This window comes from Callionymus lyra, chromosome 12 (genome assembly GCF_982586985.1).
Source record: "Callionymus lyra chromosome 12, fCalLyr1.hap1.1, whole genome shotgun sequence".
NCBI classification, from domain to species: domain Eukaryota; kingdom Metazoa; phylum Chordata; class Actinopteri; order Syngnathiformes; family Callionymidae; genus Callionymus; species Callionymus lyra.
The window spans coordinates 25,632,932-25,651,265 of NC_141829.1; the positions used below are offsets into that span (position 1 = coordinate 25,632,932).

The 18,334-nt window shown below is 39.5% G+C and overlaps 1 protein-coding gene across 1 annotated transcript; it reads right to left on the minus strand.

Moving 5' to 3' along the window:
- Nucleotides 1-439: 439 nt before the first annotated feature.
- LOC148068783 (vang-like protein 1) lies at nucleotides 440-18,101 on the minus strand. Its single transcript, XM_087804874.1, has 10 exons — nucleotides 17,974-18,101; nucleotides 14,002-14,038; nucleotides 13,813-13,930; nucleotides 11,980-12,148; nucleotides 8,119-8,547; nucleotides 7,788-7,963; nucleotides 4,810-4,943; nucleotides 2,259-2,409; nucleotides 1,963-2,197; nucleotides 440-1,698 (listed from the first exon to the last, which is right to left on the minus strand). The coding sequence occupies exons 3-10, from the start codon at nucleotides 13,881-13,883 to the stop codon at nucleotides 1,438-1,440; spliced, it is 1,626 nt and encodes a 541-aa protein (XP_087661000.1). The 5' UTR covers nucleotides 13,884-13,930; nucleotides 14,002-14,038; nucleotides 17,974-18,101; the 3' UTR covers nucleotides 440-1,437.
- Nucleotides 18,102-18,334: the final 233 nt, after the last annotated feature.

The window sequence follows — 18,334 nt, forward strand, 5'->3', positions numbered from 1 at the left end:
GCCGTTGCTCCTCCTTGTTGAGAGGAGTCAGTTGAAGGCGCTTGGGGAATCTGATTAAGACTGGCTGCTGGTAGGGAGTTAAGGGCATGTCCCACCGGTAGATGACCAAGGGGAGACCCAGGATACACTGAAGAGACCATGTCTCCCAGCATACCTGGAACACCTTGGGGTCCCCTGTGAAGAGCTGGATTATGTATCTGGGGAGAGGAAAGTCTGGGCCTCCCTGCTGAAGCTTCTGCACCCATGATCCAACCCAGGATTAGCAAAAGAAAACAACAACGTTCCTGGGAGAAACATGTCCTGTCGTAGAGACATGACCAGACCTCCAGAGCCTCTCCAGATGGGATGGCTGGTTGAAATCTGACTGTTTTTACTCACTTCATGAGGTTTCTATCGTATATTACATGTGAAAAAGTAAACAACAATGTCAACAACACACTTGTGAGCTTAGTAGAAATGTTTATTTCGCATAATTTAAAAAACATTCGGACCACTTGGACACAGACGCCGATTTTTATGTTTGTATTCAAAAGAGAAAATAAAAAAACACCCCAACATCCACAAACTGAGGCACGTCGGACAGAATGTTTACAAACACCGACAAGCGTAAGAGTCTACACTACAACATGACAGCAACATGTTTCATAAATATCGACGATGAGCCTCAAATAGATAGAAATACAAATATTAAAATCAAGTTGCAGTTCCAGTTGTAACCAGAAGAGAGCAGCAGAGAAGTTTGGCAGCAGTGATCAAAGATTCATGACAATGAAGTGATTTCTAATGAAGTAGAAGATTTAGGAATTTCCTGAACCATGTTGCTATTCAGTTATGGTTCCAATTTTCTACACTTTAATAATGATACTACAAGTTATGTGGATTTCAGAAATAAATATGGTTAAATATCCGGGGATAAATGAGGAAATACACAATGTGAGACCAAATTATGTAAAATGAATGTGGAAATATAAATGGAAACAAACTTTTCCATTTATTTTTTCTTAATGATCCTTATATTTTGGCATTTCTTGTCTTTTCTTTTTTTCCTTAATTTATATTAATTAAATTAATTTTCCGATTTCGGACAGGTCAGCAAGCAATAATCCAGTTAAGAAAACTATTTACAGCCACTTTCACAAACACAGTGCATACAAACGAGGTTGTTAAAAAAACAAATGAAAGAGGTCGATATAAAAAGTTGGTAGCGACACGTATAAATACTGTACATACATCTGGTCAGCTGAGCCCTTTCATATGATGGACTCTGACACCATGCAGTAAAGAAAGAGATGTAGTGCATAGGAGGAGCGTTCCACTTGTGTGCTAAATGTCCTCTGTAGTATTGGCACCCTCTTGTAGTACTTGTAAGATGGACATTGGACAAGAAGACAAGTTTTTGTTAGAAAAGGACATGACAAAACGTGCCCGGGGTGGCTCTCACACGGACGTCTCTGACTGCAGCAACAGCAAGAACTTGTGGGTCTTGGGGTCAATGAACTCCTCCCTGAGTCGGATGTAGGGGATGCTCCTGATGGTGATGGCCAGACTGAAGTCGAGACACTTCAGCAGGAACTCCGTCCCGTCTTTGACGCCACTTGTCACGGATGCATCGCTTACCAACGTCCACTGGTCGGCCATCCAGCGCTCAGAACCGTACTGAAGAGTGGGGCCCGGGGCCAGGTAAGCCTCCAGGAAGGCCTGGCGATCAAGAAGGAACACAAACTGTGACCGGTACGGTCTCAGCCTTACACTTAACTCTTTAGTCAAAACAGCTGTTTTTTTCTTATATATGGTTATTTCTTCCTCCACCTTCATCTCTACATTGTGTTGTGCAATGTTTTAACATTGTATTATCATGAATTTAAATGGGTAAATATAAGAGAAAAGTAAAAAGTGTAGTGTAAGAATGGCTGATATTTTATGACACTTGCCAGCTCTGATGTATACGTAGGTCTCGCTCACCTTTGGACTCATGTTATTGACCAGGCAGAAGGCCAGGTGCTTCTGAATACTCTCCATGCTGTGGCAGTGCTGCCTCCTGGTGGTCCGGAGGTATTTCTGCAGTGCACGTGCCATAGAGGGGAAGACCGCTAACGCAGCTTCACGAACATCCATGATGTCGGAGGGCGTTGCTTGTTCGTCTTCTTTCTTCATGCGCCGCACATGAGTGAACGCCTCCTCCACCGCCACCACCAGACTGACACACAAACATGCATCATGAACCTCTCACTAAGTCACATGAGCTCCAGGTCACTCACCGGGCTCTCCGCTTCCGGACTCGCCTCTCGTAGTCGGCCTCCTCGTAGTAGAGCTCATTATGGGCGCTGTCTTTCCGTTTGGTGGCAGCTGCAACCATCGCCCGTGACTGATTCCCATTAGCAGGCTGCGCTCCCGCTGTGTTCCCCGGAGCTGCAGAGAGGAGGACAAAGGCAGATTGATAACATGATCCATGAGATGGAGGAAGCATATCACATAAGATTGATTAGTCTCACACTGAAGGGATGGGAGGGAGAATCGGAGTGAAACATTATAATGGCATCACAGTGAAGTCAGACATTTTGGTTTAAAGATTTTCTGAAAATAATCGGATATGTGTCGCCTTCTTGTCTGATAATGAGTGTATAATCAGGAAAACAAAATTCCCATCAAACCTGCAGCTTTGAGTGAATCAATTGAAGCATTTGTACGAGCAGAAACAAACCTGGTTATTAAATATTAATGATGTCTTCTGCATTCATCAGCACAGGTAATGAGTCCTTACAATTGATATATTTCACTTTCATATGGAAAGCAATGCAAATTTAGTAAATTGAAAATTAGTGCAGAAAAGATCCTCATAGAATTTTCGCTGTTACTCTTAATAAGATTTGAATTAATATTCCCATATTTTAAATCGAAATTCTATATCTGACCAGGTAAAGGATTTCAAGCTTTTCACTTCATGAAACCAAAAATCAAATTTTAAAAGTTAAATCGACAAAAACAAAACACAAAAAATGCTGAGCCTTAACAAACTTGAAAGAGAACACACATTAATAAAAAATGTATTGTCATCAGGCATAAATCCATCTAATCGAGGTGTTATATAATCTCTAATGATTCTAGCACATTCACATTAAAGGTGAATTGATCCAAAACTTGTCTGTGATGTTCATGCTAGCATAATAACCATCAAGCCTGTGGATTTTATCAGCTTAGATGTGGCTAACAATTGCATGTTCCACTCACTGTCTTGATTGGACTATCAATTTCAATAGTTAAGACTGACACGTCAAACCACACTGAGGTGTTTTATTGTGCTGCAGTAGGTGCAGAATTTGCTCCTACTGTCTACAGATTTGGTCTCGTATGCAATTATTTGTTGGTTGAACAACAAAAGTCATTGGCCGGGTTTCCAAGATGGGAAAAGAAGCTCTTAAGTGCTATTATCATCTTTGGAGTGCTCTTACAAACGTTATAAAAGGAAGGAAGAGTTTCCCAGAGTTGCTCGTAGCTTAAGAAGATCTTTCACTAAGAAGGAAATGTAAGATTGAGCTGACATACTCAAATGCGCAGTGATACATACACGGATGATGCGTTCAAGAGCAAAGGAATTTCATGATGAAATCTGAAAACACACCATAAATTAACTGCTTGAATCCCAATAAACCAAGTAAAACATATAAATCGTAACATTCTAATAACTACACATATAACACATGTAATTGTAATTGAACTCAGAGACGCTTCACCTTTTACAGTAGATGCCAAAACACACTAATAGCTTCTTACAAAGCTTGGCTTAATCTTCAGGTTCTCCAATGAAGGCAGTTAAGAAAGAGTCTGGGAAACACCTGCACTTCCTGTTAGCCGAGATCCTTCTTAAGAGCTTTCTCACATCCTTACGACCGAATCTGGGAAACCGGACCATGGTGTGTCAAAACATGGACAAATAGACTTATGGGCTTCATTTTCAGGTCTTTATTCACAGTTGTATTTCTTTACCCTTTCTTTCTTTCTTTCTTTATTTCTATTTATTCGTTCATTTTTAGTTTTTTCCTCAAATGAATTGTTGTACACCTGTGGAACACTGGTAACCATCTTTAGCATGAGACTAACATTTAGCACACAAATGCATCTGAAATCATGATACAAGCTCTGAATGCTTTGGTGACTAGCTGTGTTGAAGGAGTCAATACATTTAACTGATTGTAGCCATTTTCTCTCTCGTCCCAGGCCTGTTTGTGGAAGCAGCCATCGTACTTATAAATATATATATTTTTTTAAACATTCTGATTAGATGTATAGCTAGAAGATAGCTAACCTGGAGGAGTGTGAGATTTAATTCCAACAGTAAAGAAATACATAATAGACTCTTTAAGAAAAAGCATGATTGGACTGAAGAGTTTTGCTGTTTTGTGTTGCATGAGACACCTTCAGTATTCTCAACATACGTGCAGACTTATGCCGGAGCATCCGCAGGTTCAGCCTCCTGCCCTACATTCTTGCAGCAGAGGATTCGGCAGTAATGAGTAAAGGAGCAGTGAACGAGTGGTGGGGGTGGAAATAAAAGAGAAAGTAATGAATCAAGCATGGAGAGTGCAAGGAACATAGCTGTATGAATTATTAAAATTCCCCCCAGGAGGACTGGAGTGGGGAGGGGCCATGCTGATGGTGCACGAGCCTGACCGTGACAGTTGGAGTCAGTACTTACAGTTCAACAAGTATGCTTTCAGTCTCTGTCTAAACTCTGCACATGAAAGAGATGAGAGGGACAGAGAACATCACCATGGAGAGGCAGAAGGTGAAGATGACACATGCGTCACAAACCATCCACGTTGTAGACCTTCAGCCCGGCCAGGTGTTTGGCGGCTCTGTGCTTGGCTGCCGACAGAACCGCCGGGTTGTGGAGAGGAAAGTCTCTGTAGTAGAACTCCAGGATGGACAAGGCTGCTCTCTGGATGCTACACCAGAAAAAAGAGGAGTTAATCTAAACCTTGAGGTTCAGGGGACATAGTGGCGCCCTCAGGAACTGCGAGAGTAGCCTTTTTCAAAACAGTATTACGTTTTGTGTTAAACTCTTTATGATTTTTGATTTGTAGTCATTGATTAATATCAAAATTCTAAAGCAAGAAAGCTTTGTCTTGCTGTTATGATTTTTATCAGGGCTGCTGCCCCTTCATTTTACCAAGTATACTTAGGTTTAGGTTTGGTAAGTATACTAAGGCATATGTACTTGTAATGTACTAACTATACTAATTTGATATTTCTTTCAACTCAATTGGAACATTTTAAGTTTTTAGAAGTATACTCTCTAGTATATGCATCTCAGAGACGTCAGGGTAGGCAGGTGAGGCAGTGCCTCACCTCTTAATGCACAATCAATAACAAACTTTGTTGACATGCAATTGACACGTACCGGTTGCCGTATCTCTGAATGTGGCTAATATAATGCTCACAGATATGTTCATTTGCCTTGATTTTCCACAGTCTGGCTAATGTTTTTAACCATTAAAGTTCAATGTTTGTAAGGGTATTATTTAGTTTAGCTGATCAGAAATACAGCCGCAGTAAAAAAACACGCTTATGAGCCTCATCAAACTATGTCACATCGCCAATGAGAGAGACTTTTAAGGAAATAAGGTGGACTTTTACATCAAAGAAAGGGAGGTTTGTGTGGCAAATCAATCATAAAAAAAGATAAGGCTTAGAAAAATACAATAAAATATTTAAAAACTACATTTGGCCTTAAATAAAATATTATTTGTTTTCTAAAGCTTATATTGACCAATTTATAATACATTCTAGTCCATAAATCTAGCCTATTACAGAACGCACCACGCAATATTAACCAATCACAAGCAACATAAGGCGTGTCTTGTGTGATCGATTCATCGTAACTTAACATTTTAATACAAATATAGTGCTGACATCATAATGCTGTCAAGATAACTGTCACTCGGGATTATTCACTCTTGAGCAAAATTTAAATCTGGATAGTTCTTGCTAAACTTTACAGTAACTTCCCCTCAGTAGGAGGAAATAAACGTTTGGCTTTCAAATTAAGAGCATTTAATCAGCAAGTCTTCCTTGTATCCTTTATTATCATGGTCATACTCTATATTGTTTCAAATCCACGTTTGCTTATCCTTTCTTGAAATTATTTATCAGTTCATTCTTTTTTTCTATGTCGATTGACTTTTTAAAACAAATTTAGATTTTCAGCCTATCGAAAAGGTCTCAGATCATTAAATATGGCAGGTTAAATATTTTGAATATATAACTTTACAACTCTTATGTCAATGTCAAAGATGGTTTATGATGCTATAAAATAATATTTATCCACAATCGATGACTGCCAAAGATCTGGGGAATGTAGACTAACAGCCCACAAAATATCACAACAATTTAATATAGACTATTTGAGAAAGCATTAATGAAATCATATATTTTTTTAAATAAAATCATTTAAAAAATGTTTTACCCAAGACCATGCGTGTGTGTGTATATGTGTGTGTGTGTGTGTGTGTGTGTGTGTGTGCATGTGTGTGTGAAGAATGCTGTTGAGATATGAAATAACCAGGACCCAATTAAATAAGCTTCTCTTTTGGGTTAATATACTTGTAAAACTGACACTAAAGGAGTCAGTGCCTTAACAACCATGAACCTCACTGCACGTCACTGATGCATCTATACACTACTTTTACAAAAGTATACTCTTAGCACACACACTAAGTATACTTAAAAAAAAACACGATAATCTCATGGTAATGTGCAGGACGTATACCAGACGGTGCCTGGGACGCAGACCGAAAACCTTTCGTCAAAGGCCAGACAGACATGGTCATGAAGGACAGAAGGACATGGTCATGTTTCAAAAGTGTTTGTGCTCTAATTCTGTGGACCGTCCTTTGAATCACAACACAACAGTTCAATGTGTGTATCTAACAAAAAAAAAATAGAGATTTTCTGCCACCCATCACAGACTTGAGTATAAGTACATATCAGCGTACTATTTTGTATTTTGTATAGTTTAGTATGTCAAAAGTGAACTTTAAGTCTACTAATTTAATTTATACTTTAAAGTATACTCATAGCAGACTCACCCAACGCTAGCTGAGAAACCAACAACTGTTGAGCCCAGGCACAGCTGGGGCAGGTGGGATTTATTTTGGATGGTGTGCCCACCTCAGGCTGTAGACGACTAAATTAAATCACATGCCAATTAAACATGCGCTCGTGCAGCTGTGCTGAAAGCAGATCACCAGTTGGATCAAACCAGAAGGCTCAGGTTGAAACCAACGAGAGACAGAGAAGGGATTTGCTCAAGGATATATTTCCACCTTTATCGACAGTCCTGTCCTTGATGACGGATTATAGACTTGAAATGGATAATTTAAATACACCCAGCTGCAGCCATGAGTTCACTGAGAGGGAGTGAGAAGTGTTTTGTTGAGTGTGAAAGTGATTTTATTTGAGATAGAAGACTAGTTTTCAAGGTTGTTGAACATGAATCTCACTCAAAACCATCATAAAGAAACACTGGATTAGTTTCTGCTCAGGAATGTTTAAAATTCCACTGGAAAATGATAAATGCATCATTTAAATTTGTATAATTCATGTCCGTTTAAAAAGCTTTGCTTTTGTTTTTAAACTTGAAAAGAGGGATTAACTCACAAGCAAATAAACTCAGCATATTTTAACAATTCTACAGCTATGAAATAAAATAAATTGGAAGTAGATAATCATGGAAGAATGGATTTCACACTCGAGCTCTTAATCTTCTCCACCTGCACACATGTTCTCACCTGAACTGCCCGATGTTGTAGTGACGTGTTTCACCATCGGTGGAGCGGATCACACACACACTGTAGCATGGTTGGAGGTGACGAAGCTCCAGGAGGACCACCGCCAGATAGTGAACAAACAGCTGAGAGTCCACCAGGGACACGGCGAACTGGACCACACCGTGGTAATCCTCGTCCTGTCGAACACCAGACATCAACAAAACCATCTGATGTTGAATACATATTTAAAAAACAAAACAGGGATCATTCTCAGCCATATCGATGACAGATTGCTAGAGTTAGGAACCTAATTTTTTAATTTAGATAATGAATAGGAAGCAGTGGAACTCACCTGTGCGTCCAGGATTCGGACCCCGTAGAAGAGCCAGTAGGACATGGTGAGCAGGAGTGTGAGTGTGATGAGAAAGGCACGACATGCACACACTCGCGGGAGGCTGGCCCGGCCGGGCCGCAGAAAAAGCGCCCAGACGGCCAGCAGGAGGATGAGTAGCTTGAAGGAGATGGACAGGAAGAGACCCTCACAGGCCGCCCCGCAGGCCTGCAGCCTGTCGGGCCACAGGATGACGGGCAGGAGCAGGAAGGCCAAAGGGGTGGCGAGCACCAGTGTCCCCACACACAGGCCCACACCCAGAGGAATGTAGCGTCGGAAGTTCTGGGTTCGGTCCTGGATTTCTTTCCCGAGGCCGACCACTTCCTCCTGAGAAACACTGAGCTCCGAGGTTCCGGTCACCGCTGTGGTGGTTTCTCCCCAGTTGTCATCCTGAGAATCAGAAGATAAAAAGAAGTTTCACAACACAACTAAGATACAGTCTTTTCTGTGTCTGTCATTAACCCCTGTTTTCCATAATTGACTTTCCCTAGGGTGTTGACAGCTGCACAGAAGGTTATCGTCTTTTGTGGATATCTACACCTCATCATTAAATGACTGCACCTGCACCTATTTAGTCTATTGTTATTTTACTTTTAGGTAGAGGCCGTGGAGCACCCAGAAATGTAACTGTTTTGTTATTATTATTATATTTATAGGCGGTTACTTGATTAATATTTGAGCCACAGTACTCAAACCTTACTTATAGACTAAATAGGTGCAGGTGCATTTATGTTATTTTACTTTTAGGAAGAGGCCGTGGAGCACCCAGAAATGTAACTGTTTTGTTATTATTATTATATTTATAGGCGGTTACTTGATTCATATTTGAGCCACAGTACTCAAACCTTACTTGGAATGAGATGATGAAAGGGATGACTCTCCTTTTATTATTTTTTTAATTTACATTTAAACATTGTGTAACACTCACAGGGATTTTGAGCGACCTATATTCAGAAAAGGGACAACGTTACTATCTCGGCTACAGAATGTGATGTGATGTATGGAGTTGTGGTCTTAAAAGGGTTAGGTCACAGAAGAGGATTCGAGGACAGACTCAGCAAAAGTGAAGCCTTCCATCCATTAGCAGAGCCACAGAACAAGTGCAGCAGAGCTTAATCAGGGGCTGCCGCGAGGGTCCGGAAGATGAATGGGCATGAGAGGGAAATGAGAAAAGGAGGAGGGGAGTCGTAGTAGATGGTAAGCCGGGGGGGTGGGGAAGTCCGTCTGCCACTCTACTGTTGTGAAAGCAGAGGTCAACATTGTTCAGTATGACTTCATTTAATATCCAGCCACATCTCTCACATCTGTGCTCACACAAAGGCACTGAAACAATAGCTGCGTACTCGGATGACTCAGATCACTGATGATGATGAAGATGCACCTTCAGCCTCCAACATGGCTACTACTAAGAATGCTTCTGACACGGTCTGATCTCATCTCTTGAGTTTCATCAGTGACGTTGCACCAGACTGGAGACACAGAGAGCACATGTTGGTTTATCCCGAATAAATCAAATCTCAATTCTAAACAAGAGTTTAAAAAATATATAGGGTTTAATATATTTGGATTTGACCAACAATGTTGAGCTTGAAATAATTTTCCTAGTAAGATTTAGAGTTTTAACTATAAATGGATTTAACTGAATTAATTTTATAATGTTTCTCGTCATTCTCATCTTTTGACAGGAAATACAATGTAAATCAACATTTTCTGATGTCTTTTTTTCAAGTATTTATTCGATTGTACACAATTTAATTTCCTGCACTATGTGCTGTTTTAGAGAATTATGTTTCTAGACACATAGACTGGAAAAGCTCTCAGAAGAGTCGACACTCCTTGTTTGACTCGGCTCTGCCTGAGTGAACATCATCAGGAAACCGAAGCTGTTGCCTCCTGGCTTTAAATAAGAATCTCACAAAGCAGCAAGTATCAATGCTGCCCTCCGCTGATGACTCACACACCAGCATAGAGGCCGGCATCCAGGCAGGGATCGTCATGTCACAGACATGCGTGTAAACACAGGGGATTAAAGAGATCATCTTTCCTCAAAGTAACATTCTGGCTGAAGCTAATATCCAGCCAGAGAAGGTGAACTCTGGACACATTTGACTGCAGGGCTGGAGACATTCATAGTCAGATCACCTTACAACTCACAATGGACGGAAGCTACAAAGCTAAAATCACATGACATCCTGGAATGTGGCTTTTCTGGGAAGCAGGTTTGATGCAGGAATAGGTTTCTTAAAGTAATTCCAGAATCTTTAAAACATTTGCAGCTGAACACTAGAATATTAATATTGCTAATATATATCCTCAGTGATCTAAACAAAATCTGGGATGAATTCTTTTTTGTTGTGTATGCTTTTTTGATTTTTAAATTTAACAAATTGATATCTGTTTATTCAAATATGGACCATTGAAAATATCTTCCAGCAACCTACAGAGAGTGAGTGATAAATACAACTGCTGGAGTGCCATCATGATGATGCACTAAGCTAAAAAACAGCAAATGCAAAAAGAATACAATCTAAGGCATGATTTATTCTCTTTAGGAATAAAAATTCAAACGTACAATATCTGCCCTTGAAGTTAAAGAATAACAAAGACAATTATGATCCTTAAATCATAAAAACACTGCATTACGACTCAACATAGATAACACTACAGAGAGAGGAGCAGAGAGATGAAGACAGTGCTATGAAACTAAGTAAATAGAAAAAATAACAATATAGTTAGAAGAGATTTCAGTGTAGATGAATGTCTGGGTCACCAACTCAGTCGGACGTCAGAGACATTTTTCACCAGGCTCCACAGAAAGGAAAAATGATGCTCTATTTATTATAACTGCGTAAAAGGTGTTTCATTTAGAAAAAGAAGACAGATTTTCTTGGAAACTCTTGACTAGTGGAAATAAGTAAAATAAAAATTATAGTAAGAAAACTCTGTTTCAGAGTCCTCATTTCATATAAAGAATGCTTAAACACAAACTCACACATTGGCACAAAGTCTCTAAAAGCTAGGAGACATTCACGTACAGAACACCACTGTAGGCAATCGATCAAATACACATAGATGCAAAAACACAAACATCTTGTTATAACCAGTCCAGTCATGGTTTTTTTCATACACTTAATTTTAGTTTTTTGGCAGGTCATGCTACTGTATTTTTACCTTTTTTTTTAAACTGAAAGTCAGTTGGATGAATAATTAAAATAATTAAAAGATGCAATGAATGATATTTTTTTGAAAGTAGCAAAACCTTTGTTTATTATGTTAATTGATGTTGCATGATAGGATAAGGTAGATGTTGAAATAACTACTCAACTACAATTCTTGAAAAACAACCACAATATTTCGCCTCGCCTGTTCTCCGTCTGGTGTTGACTCAGATTAACATGCATTCGGACTTTGATCAGCATTCCAACAGAGTTCAGCTTTTTGTGTCCAATTTAAATCCACTAGGTTTAGAGACCAAAACGGTCTGGAGATGACTGGTCCAATTTAGCAAGTTTTCATATCAGCCACGAAAAAAACAGTGCAACACTTTCTTTTATGCTGTCAAACTTTTCAACAGCACGCACAGACACTCAGTGTGGTCTCACTAATCCTCTGACCTATTTGATCTCCAGTCTACCGCCGAGTTTGTGCGGCGTGTGCACTGTGAGGGGAGAAGTTCAAGAGGTCGAGCTGCAGAGGTTGTGGCCAGATTAGTGGGTCAGCTGAAGTGTTGTAATAACAGAAAGCGAAAATAAAAAAAAGCCGATTTTGTTTTTCACGAGCCAGCTGCAGACTCCACCGTCATGTGACTGTTGTTGGGCTCACCTGGCCGTCCTCTCCCGTGTCTGCTCCCGGTGTAGGTTCTCCTGGCAGTGGCTCGCCATTGTGCACGGGTGACTCCTGGGTGGGCGAGTCAGGAGGGTTGATAACAACAGAGCGCTCAGAGCGACTGCTGTCTTTGCTGCTGGCCTTGTGCCGCTCACGGGTTCGATCCCTAGAAGACCCACACAATGAGTGCAGGGCACACAATTGAGATTTACCAATTTACCATTTTAAAAGAACCCCATAAATTGTTCAACTGTGCAAAAGGAAAACGAAAACAAGTAACAAATGAACAGTATAAAAAAGATTACCAATCTTAAAAGCAAATATTCTTACATAGGAAGGTAAACAGCAACACCTAACACGTTTAACAAACATATATAAAACAATAAAATAAACACCTCCTACAATGTAAACTAACTTGCTTTTGGGTGAATGTTCATTCTAACTAGCATTAGCTTTTATAGCGTTTTGAAAACACTCATATATTTCTTCACTCTGGCTAACATTAGCTTTGATAGATACTTGGAAATAATAAGGTTCATTCAATCTGGCTGTTATAGCTTCTCTTTAAATTCTGGCGACTGGTGAAATGTATTTTAGGCACGGCTCTTTTCCTGCACTTCTCCCTGCCTAATAGAATAAAAGAAACAGATGAAAAGTGCTCTAACTCAGACAATACTAATTTCATGTAGAAACCAAGACATTGACAGCTAAGGATGAATAATAATAAATGTGTATTATGCACCATGTTTAGAAAGTTGTAGAAGAAACACATTTTAATTATATAATTGCAAAAATCATACAGAATGAACACAAATTATTCTAAAAAATAAAGGGAAATGATTGACAACCAGTCCTCTCACAAATACACACAAAGACACTGCAAAAAAAAAATAATTGAAAAATCAAAATTTGAAACCGACGAAACCAAGGTCCTCAAAACTTACAACCCTGTGATGCACTTGAGGCACTAAAGGGTTCTGCAAACAAGAGCCCCCAGATAGACAGGATATGATGAATGTCGAGACGACACCAAGATTATAAACAGAACAAGAATGCAAATTTAGTTCATCAGTGTGAAGAGTTCTACACACATCGGCTTTACTGTTCATGATTATCTCGAAACTAAGAAAGACTTTAAAAAATGTAAACATAGCCAGGTCAGTGTGACGAGGAGCCGCCAATGCTGATAAATCTTCGTTGTTACACAATCTAGTCTCACATTACTATGTTTTTATTGCAACCTAGAATATTGCAACCAAAAACGGTGTATGTTAGTCGTTTAATACACAATCTGGGAAATCAATGTACATAAAAAAGTGTTTTGATGCAAAGCACATGTGCAAATGGTATGCTAATTTCCCAGATTGTGCACAGACACGAATATACAGAACTTGGTAGTTTGTAAAAATATTTATTAAAAATAGTAGGTTAGTTTTTGTGTGTGTGTGCCTGGTATTAATGTCTTATAGACTCCCAAACTGCCCAATAAAATGGTTTAATTTAGCATGAAGGCTACTGACACAGGGAAATGTATTTTATTCATAAAATTGGGAGGTTGCTACTCAAAACAACATCTGTGATATTATCATTTAGATAATAATGCTCTCAATTGGTCTACAAATTGATCTCGTACCCTGAGTGTAACAGGGAAGACAAACATTCAACGCTGTGATGGAAATTTCAACAAGCACATGCAGGAACACAGATCATTTGTATTGAGAATCACACGGTTTATTTAAGTATGTCAAGTATGGTCATTTGTGTGTACACACATTAGTGTTACATTCATATATAAAGATAAACCCAGAAGAAACAGAGGTGGAAACATACCCATGACGGTTTGATCTCCCGGAGCGGCTGGAGTGATAGGAGTAACCCGAGTGTGTCGACTCAGTGTCCATTCCAAGTCTCTTCCGTCGAGAGTCGTCTTGTCACGTTGGCAGGAGTCCTTAGGAAGAGTAAATGGGGTTGCTACGGAGACGTGACTGTAAAAGGCCTCAGGAATCTGCCACTACTGACCACAACTCTAGAGACCTGTTTTACTGGCCACCATGACCTACAGGAGAAGAATAAGGAGAGGGGATGAGAAACAATAACACTTTTACAGAAGTACAGCCAAGTTCCTTTGGGAAAAAAAGGAAAAAGGTTTCCTTGAGGCATTCTAAACAGGAAATACATATTCAAAAAACAATCTTACCATTTTATTCTTACATTCGATTTGAGTCAAAATAAAGGAAATGTATTACTCCAAAACTGATTTCGCCTCATAGGACCAGAAACACATATTCTATCTTTATGAAAAATTGTCTGGCTTAACAGAGAGATCTTTCAGGGCCATACTTTACAGACAACTACCTTCTCACTCAAGACCCTATAGATAGCTACCTGCTTCCTTTATTTATTCTCTGCAAAGTATGGGTGTTAGAGAGCAGGGTAAGCTGGAGAAGGTCTCTTTCTGTGACTTCCCAAGATGTTTCCCAAATAAATGGCTAGAAAAACAGACAGTTGAAAGTGTAAAGCTTGAACACTGTAATCTTGGAATGACTAAATGTTGGCATCACAATAATAAATAATCTATTTTTTTCCCTTTAACTTTAAATTGCTATTACATTTAAACGTTATGCTATTAAAGAAATGGAAGCCACATAAAAGAACTTGGACATGTTTTTCTTAATCTTCATAAAAAAAAGAAAACCAATATAAGTAAATTTAACTGTATTTTTTTCACATATCAAAATACACTATTCTATCATAATGTTTCACTGTCACCAAATAATCACTTCCTGGTTCAATGTCTGCAGCGAGATCCAGACTCGCCGTGTCTCACCAGGAAAGACCAGACTGTCTCTACTCCAGCTGTCGTCGTCCTGACAACCGCCTGCCAATCTCCATCCCATTTTAGTAGCAGGGATTATTTTGTCATTTCATGCTGTCTATTATCTGCCTGCCAGAGGTTTTTGTGAGCCACATTGAAAGTCTGAGGTTTGACGTAACACATGAGTGACAATAGCTCCCAAAGCTTGCAGTGTCTACTCGTGGAACAAAAAAGCACTGTGTTTCATTGATGGATTTTTTTCATGCTAAATCAGAATCTACATGGAGGAACATTTAAAGTGATGAATGTGGTTCTTGAGTCATCTTTATGTTGTTCCACTTCTACTGCAACCACTGCTATTGGTGAAGAAACGGGTCCCTGTTTTCTCATTTAATTGAGACAAAAAGATCTCAGTCAGAGACGGCGCCGATGAAGGTTCTGTGAGGCTTCTTAAAAGGCACCACCTAGATAAATGCAGCAGTGTGTCGTGAGTGTGGTTGAATGAGATGCTGGAGCATTAAAGTTCAAACACATGCTACTGAGGCAAATCTCAACCGACATCTGGAGCATCCACTGTTGCCCTGGCAACCCTGGAAGGAGGCCCCCATTTAGTAATAACAATCAATCAACCCTGCTGCACATTTGTGGGACCGCCTGTGTGTGGAATTGATCTCATAATAAAGTGTGACATTGAGAACAAAAACCAAAAAAGCGTCAGCTTTCTGCATTTAAATTATCCACAATATTTTAAGACACATATGATCCAATTATATAGAGTATATTAGACTGACTTTATTTGAAAAATACATTCAATATTTCCTTTGACGAAAATGTCTCAATTTGCTTGAATTAAATTGAATTTAGACTTTTATTTTATTGTATATTTACACAATGTACATTCTTAGCAGCACGGTTAGTCACAGGCTGAGCTAGCAGACAAAGCATATGTGTGACACTTTCTCTTCATCCAAGTTTTAGTTTAGTTAATAAATACAATATCAGACCAACAAAAACTATAGGTCAAACTGTGTGGGAACTTTCCTTCTTTAGATACTATAGTATAAAGATCCTTGTATTTATAAAAGCAAGAACATTTGCTAAAATAAAGAATATGTTCTCTGTATTGTTGTAAAAACAACTGAAAAGTTGAATACTTACATTGAAACGTTATGTCGTTAAAAAAAACCCAATTTTGAATGAATTTACTTTGACTTTTTCTGATTTTGGAGAGCTCATGAAACAATTTAAAACACTATAAGCCGATGACTTAAATAAAAAATGCCCTCCACTGAGATCTCAGGAAGTGGGCCAACTCAGATCCTCTAAGGGGCCACTCATGGAGAGGCATCGTGAACCAGGCCATGTGGAAAATCGCCGCCACAGGGTTAGAAAAACTATCAATTACAAATCATGGGATAAATATGAATGAGGCATGCTGGGGTGGCAGCGGGCGCCCGAGATGTGCACTGTCCTGGTTCCTAAATGTCAAATCAAGCAAGGAAATCCAGTCATCTCGCCATAGCTAAAGAAGCCTTCGGCATTCTCCAGTGATGTGTTTCTGCATCACTGCCGGGCATTCCAGCTGACTGCGCCAACAGGAGTGAGGAAAGTGGCACTAATGCAAAAACAACTCTAATTTAAATGTTTGTTTAAGCCAGGGAGGCTTAGAGCGAGGACGTCCTAAAAACACAGTTACCACAACTGTCTGTAAAAATAACAACGTGATTTGGAGACTCTTGTTGAGCTACTCTCATCATCTATTTCCTCCACCAAATGACTACATGTTGTCCCTCAAGATCATCTAGTAACTTTGATCAAACTGCACAATTGTACATTACACATAGAGTTTTATATTCTTATTCCATTCTCAGTACTCGTTTGGTATTGTCTAGTGGCACTATTATACCAAAATGTATATAGAATTAATAGAATGAGGATATCAAACTCTATGTGTGAAAAAATTAATGCAGTCATTTTGAAAATATATTAAAAATGGTCAGGCTCCTCCTTACATCACTGATCTGATCCAGCCTTACACCCCAGCTCGGGCTCTGAGGTCTGTGGATCAGAATCTACTGATGGTTCCTGAACACGGTTCAGGACCAGAGGAAAGAAATCCTTCCAGGCTGTTGCTCCTAAGCTTTGGAACGATCTTCCTCTCTCTTTGCACTTGATGGAGTCTACTGACTCTTTTTAGAAACATCTTAAGACGTTTGTATTTGTTCAGGCTTTTCCTTGATTTTCTGGAACCCCTGTTGTGTTATCACTTTTATCTTGACCTTTAAAGTATATACTTTATTGAATATTGTTTTGATTGTTTAAGCGCTTTGTGACCCTGTTCTGGAAAATCGCTATATAAATAAAAATTACTTACTTACTTAAAACCAACCATTTAATTAAAAAAATATTTAATTAAATTAGTTTAAATAAAATGTGAAAGCTTATACACAATTCCACCATTCAATGTTCTGATGGCACGAATATACTTCATTCATGAACTACATCTTCTTATGTTGGCTCACAGATATTTGGAAAAAGATAACTAAATAATAAATAAAAAAAAATCTTAAAAGAGAAGCTTGGTGGGGAGTAATGGAGAAACCTGCCACAGTTATCTGGAATGCAAACTTCTCTCTCTGTAATCTCTTCATGTGGAACTAAATAAAAGTACAGTGGAGGGAAGAAGGGGAGGTGGCGGGCGGAGGGAGGGATGCAGAGGAGATGCCTCAGTGTTTCCCTTCAAGTGGTCTGCTTTTATGACTGCAGACACGCATAGGCTCCGCAATCCTAAACACTATCACGATATATTCCTAAAATAAGATCTCTCTCCACGCATGTCGTCCACCTGGTTTTGCCTCTCGTGGCCTCGCAGCTCATGACAGGTCCGTCCATCCATAAAACATGACCGTGGGTGCAGCATGTCTCCCTGATATTGAGATAATGTGGGGCAGGCATGTCGTCACCTGCTCCAGATGCTGCGTAGAAAAAGCATCGAGGGCTCTAAAAAACAGCTCCAGCACACACGTTGTCTAATAAATAAAAAAGGGTAAAAAAAAAAATCAGTATATCTTAAATCGAACCTTCACAGCGGCGCTGACATTGAAGGTAAATCCACGATGACGAGATGAGATGAGAGAAACAGTCTAGAAACGTAGGAAATAAGCCGTTTTTCTTACCTTTTTCTTCAGTTTGGTGCCATCTTTGTCCACCGTGTCTCACCGCCGAGGCGCTTGCTCTACACGAGTGTGGCCATTGTGATGGCAGGAGTCGGAGGCTGGCAGCAGAAGACGGCGGCGTCCCCGCGGAGATACAGCACGAACGGCAGCCCGCCAGCAGAGGTCGCACTCGGTCGCGATTTAGTAGGAAGGGACCTCTATCCTCGCGTGAACAAGAGAGGAACCATTTCTATATATTTGTAATTACGTTTCGCGAGACTCTACACTCCTTGGGGTAGATGGTCATTGCAGCATTTTCACATTTCACGCACATAAATATGTTTTGAATCATTTTTAATTTTTTTAAATGGAAAAATACAAA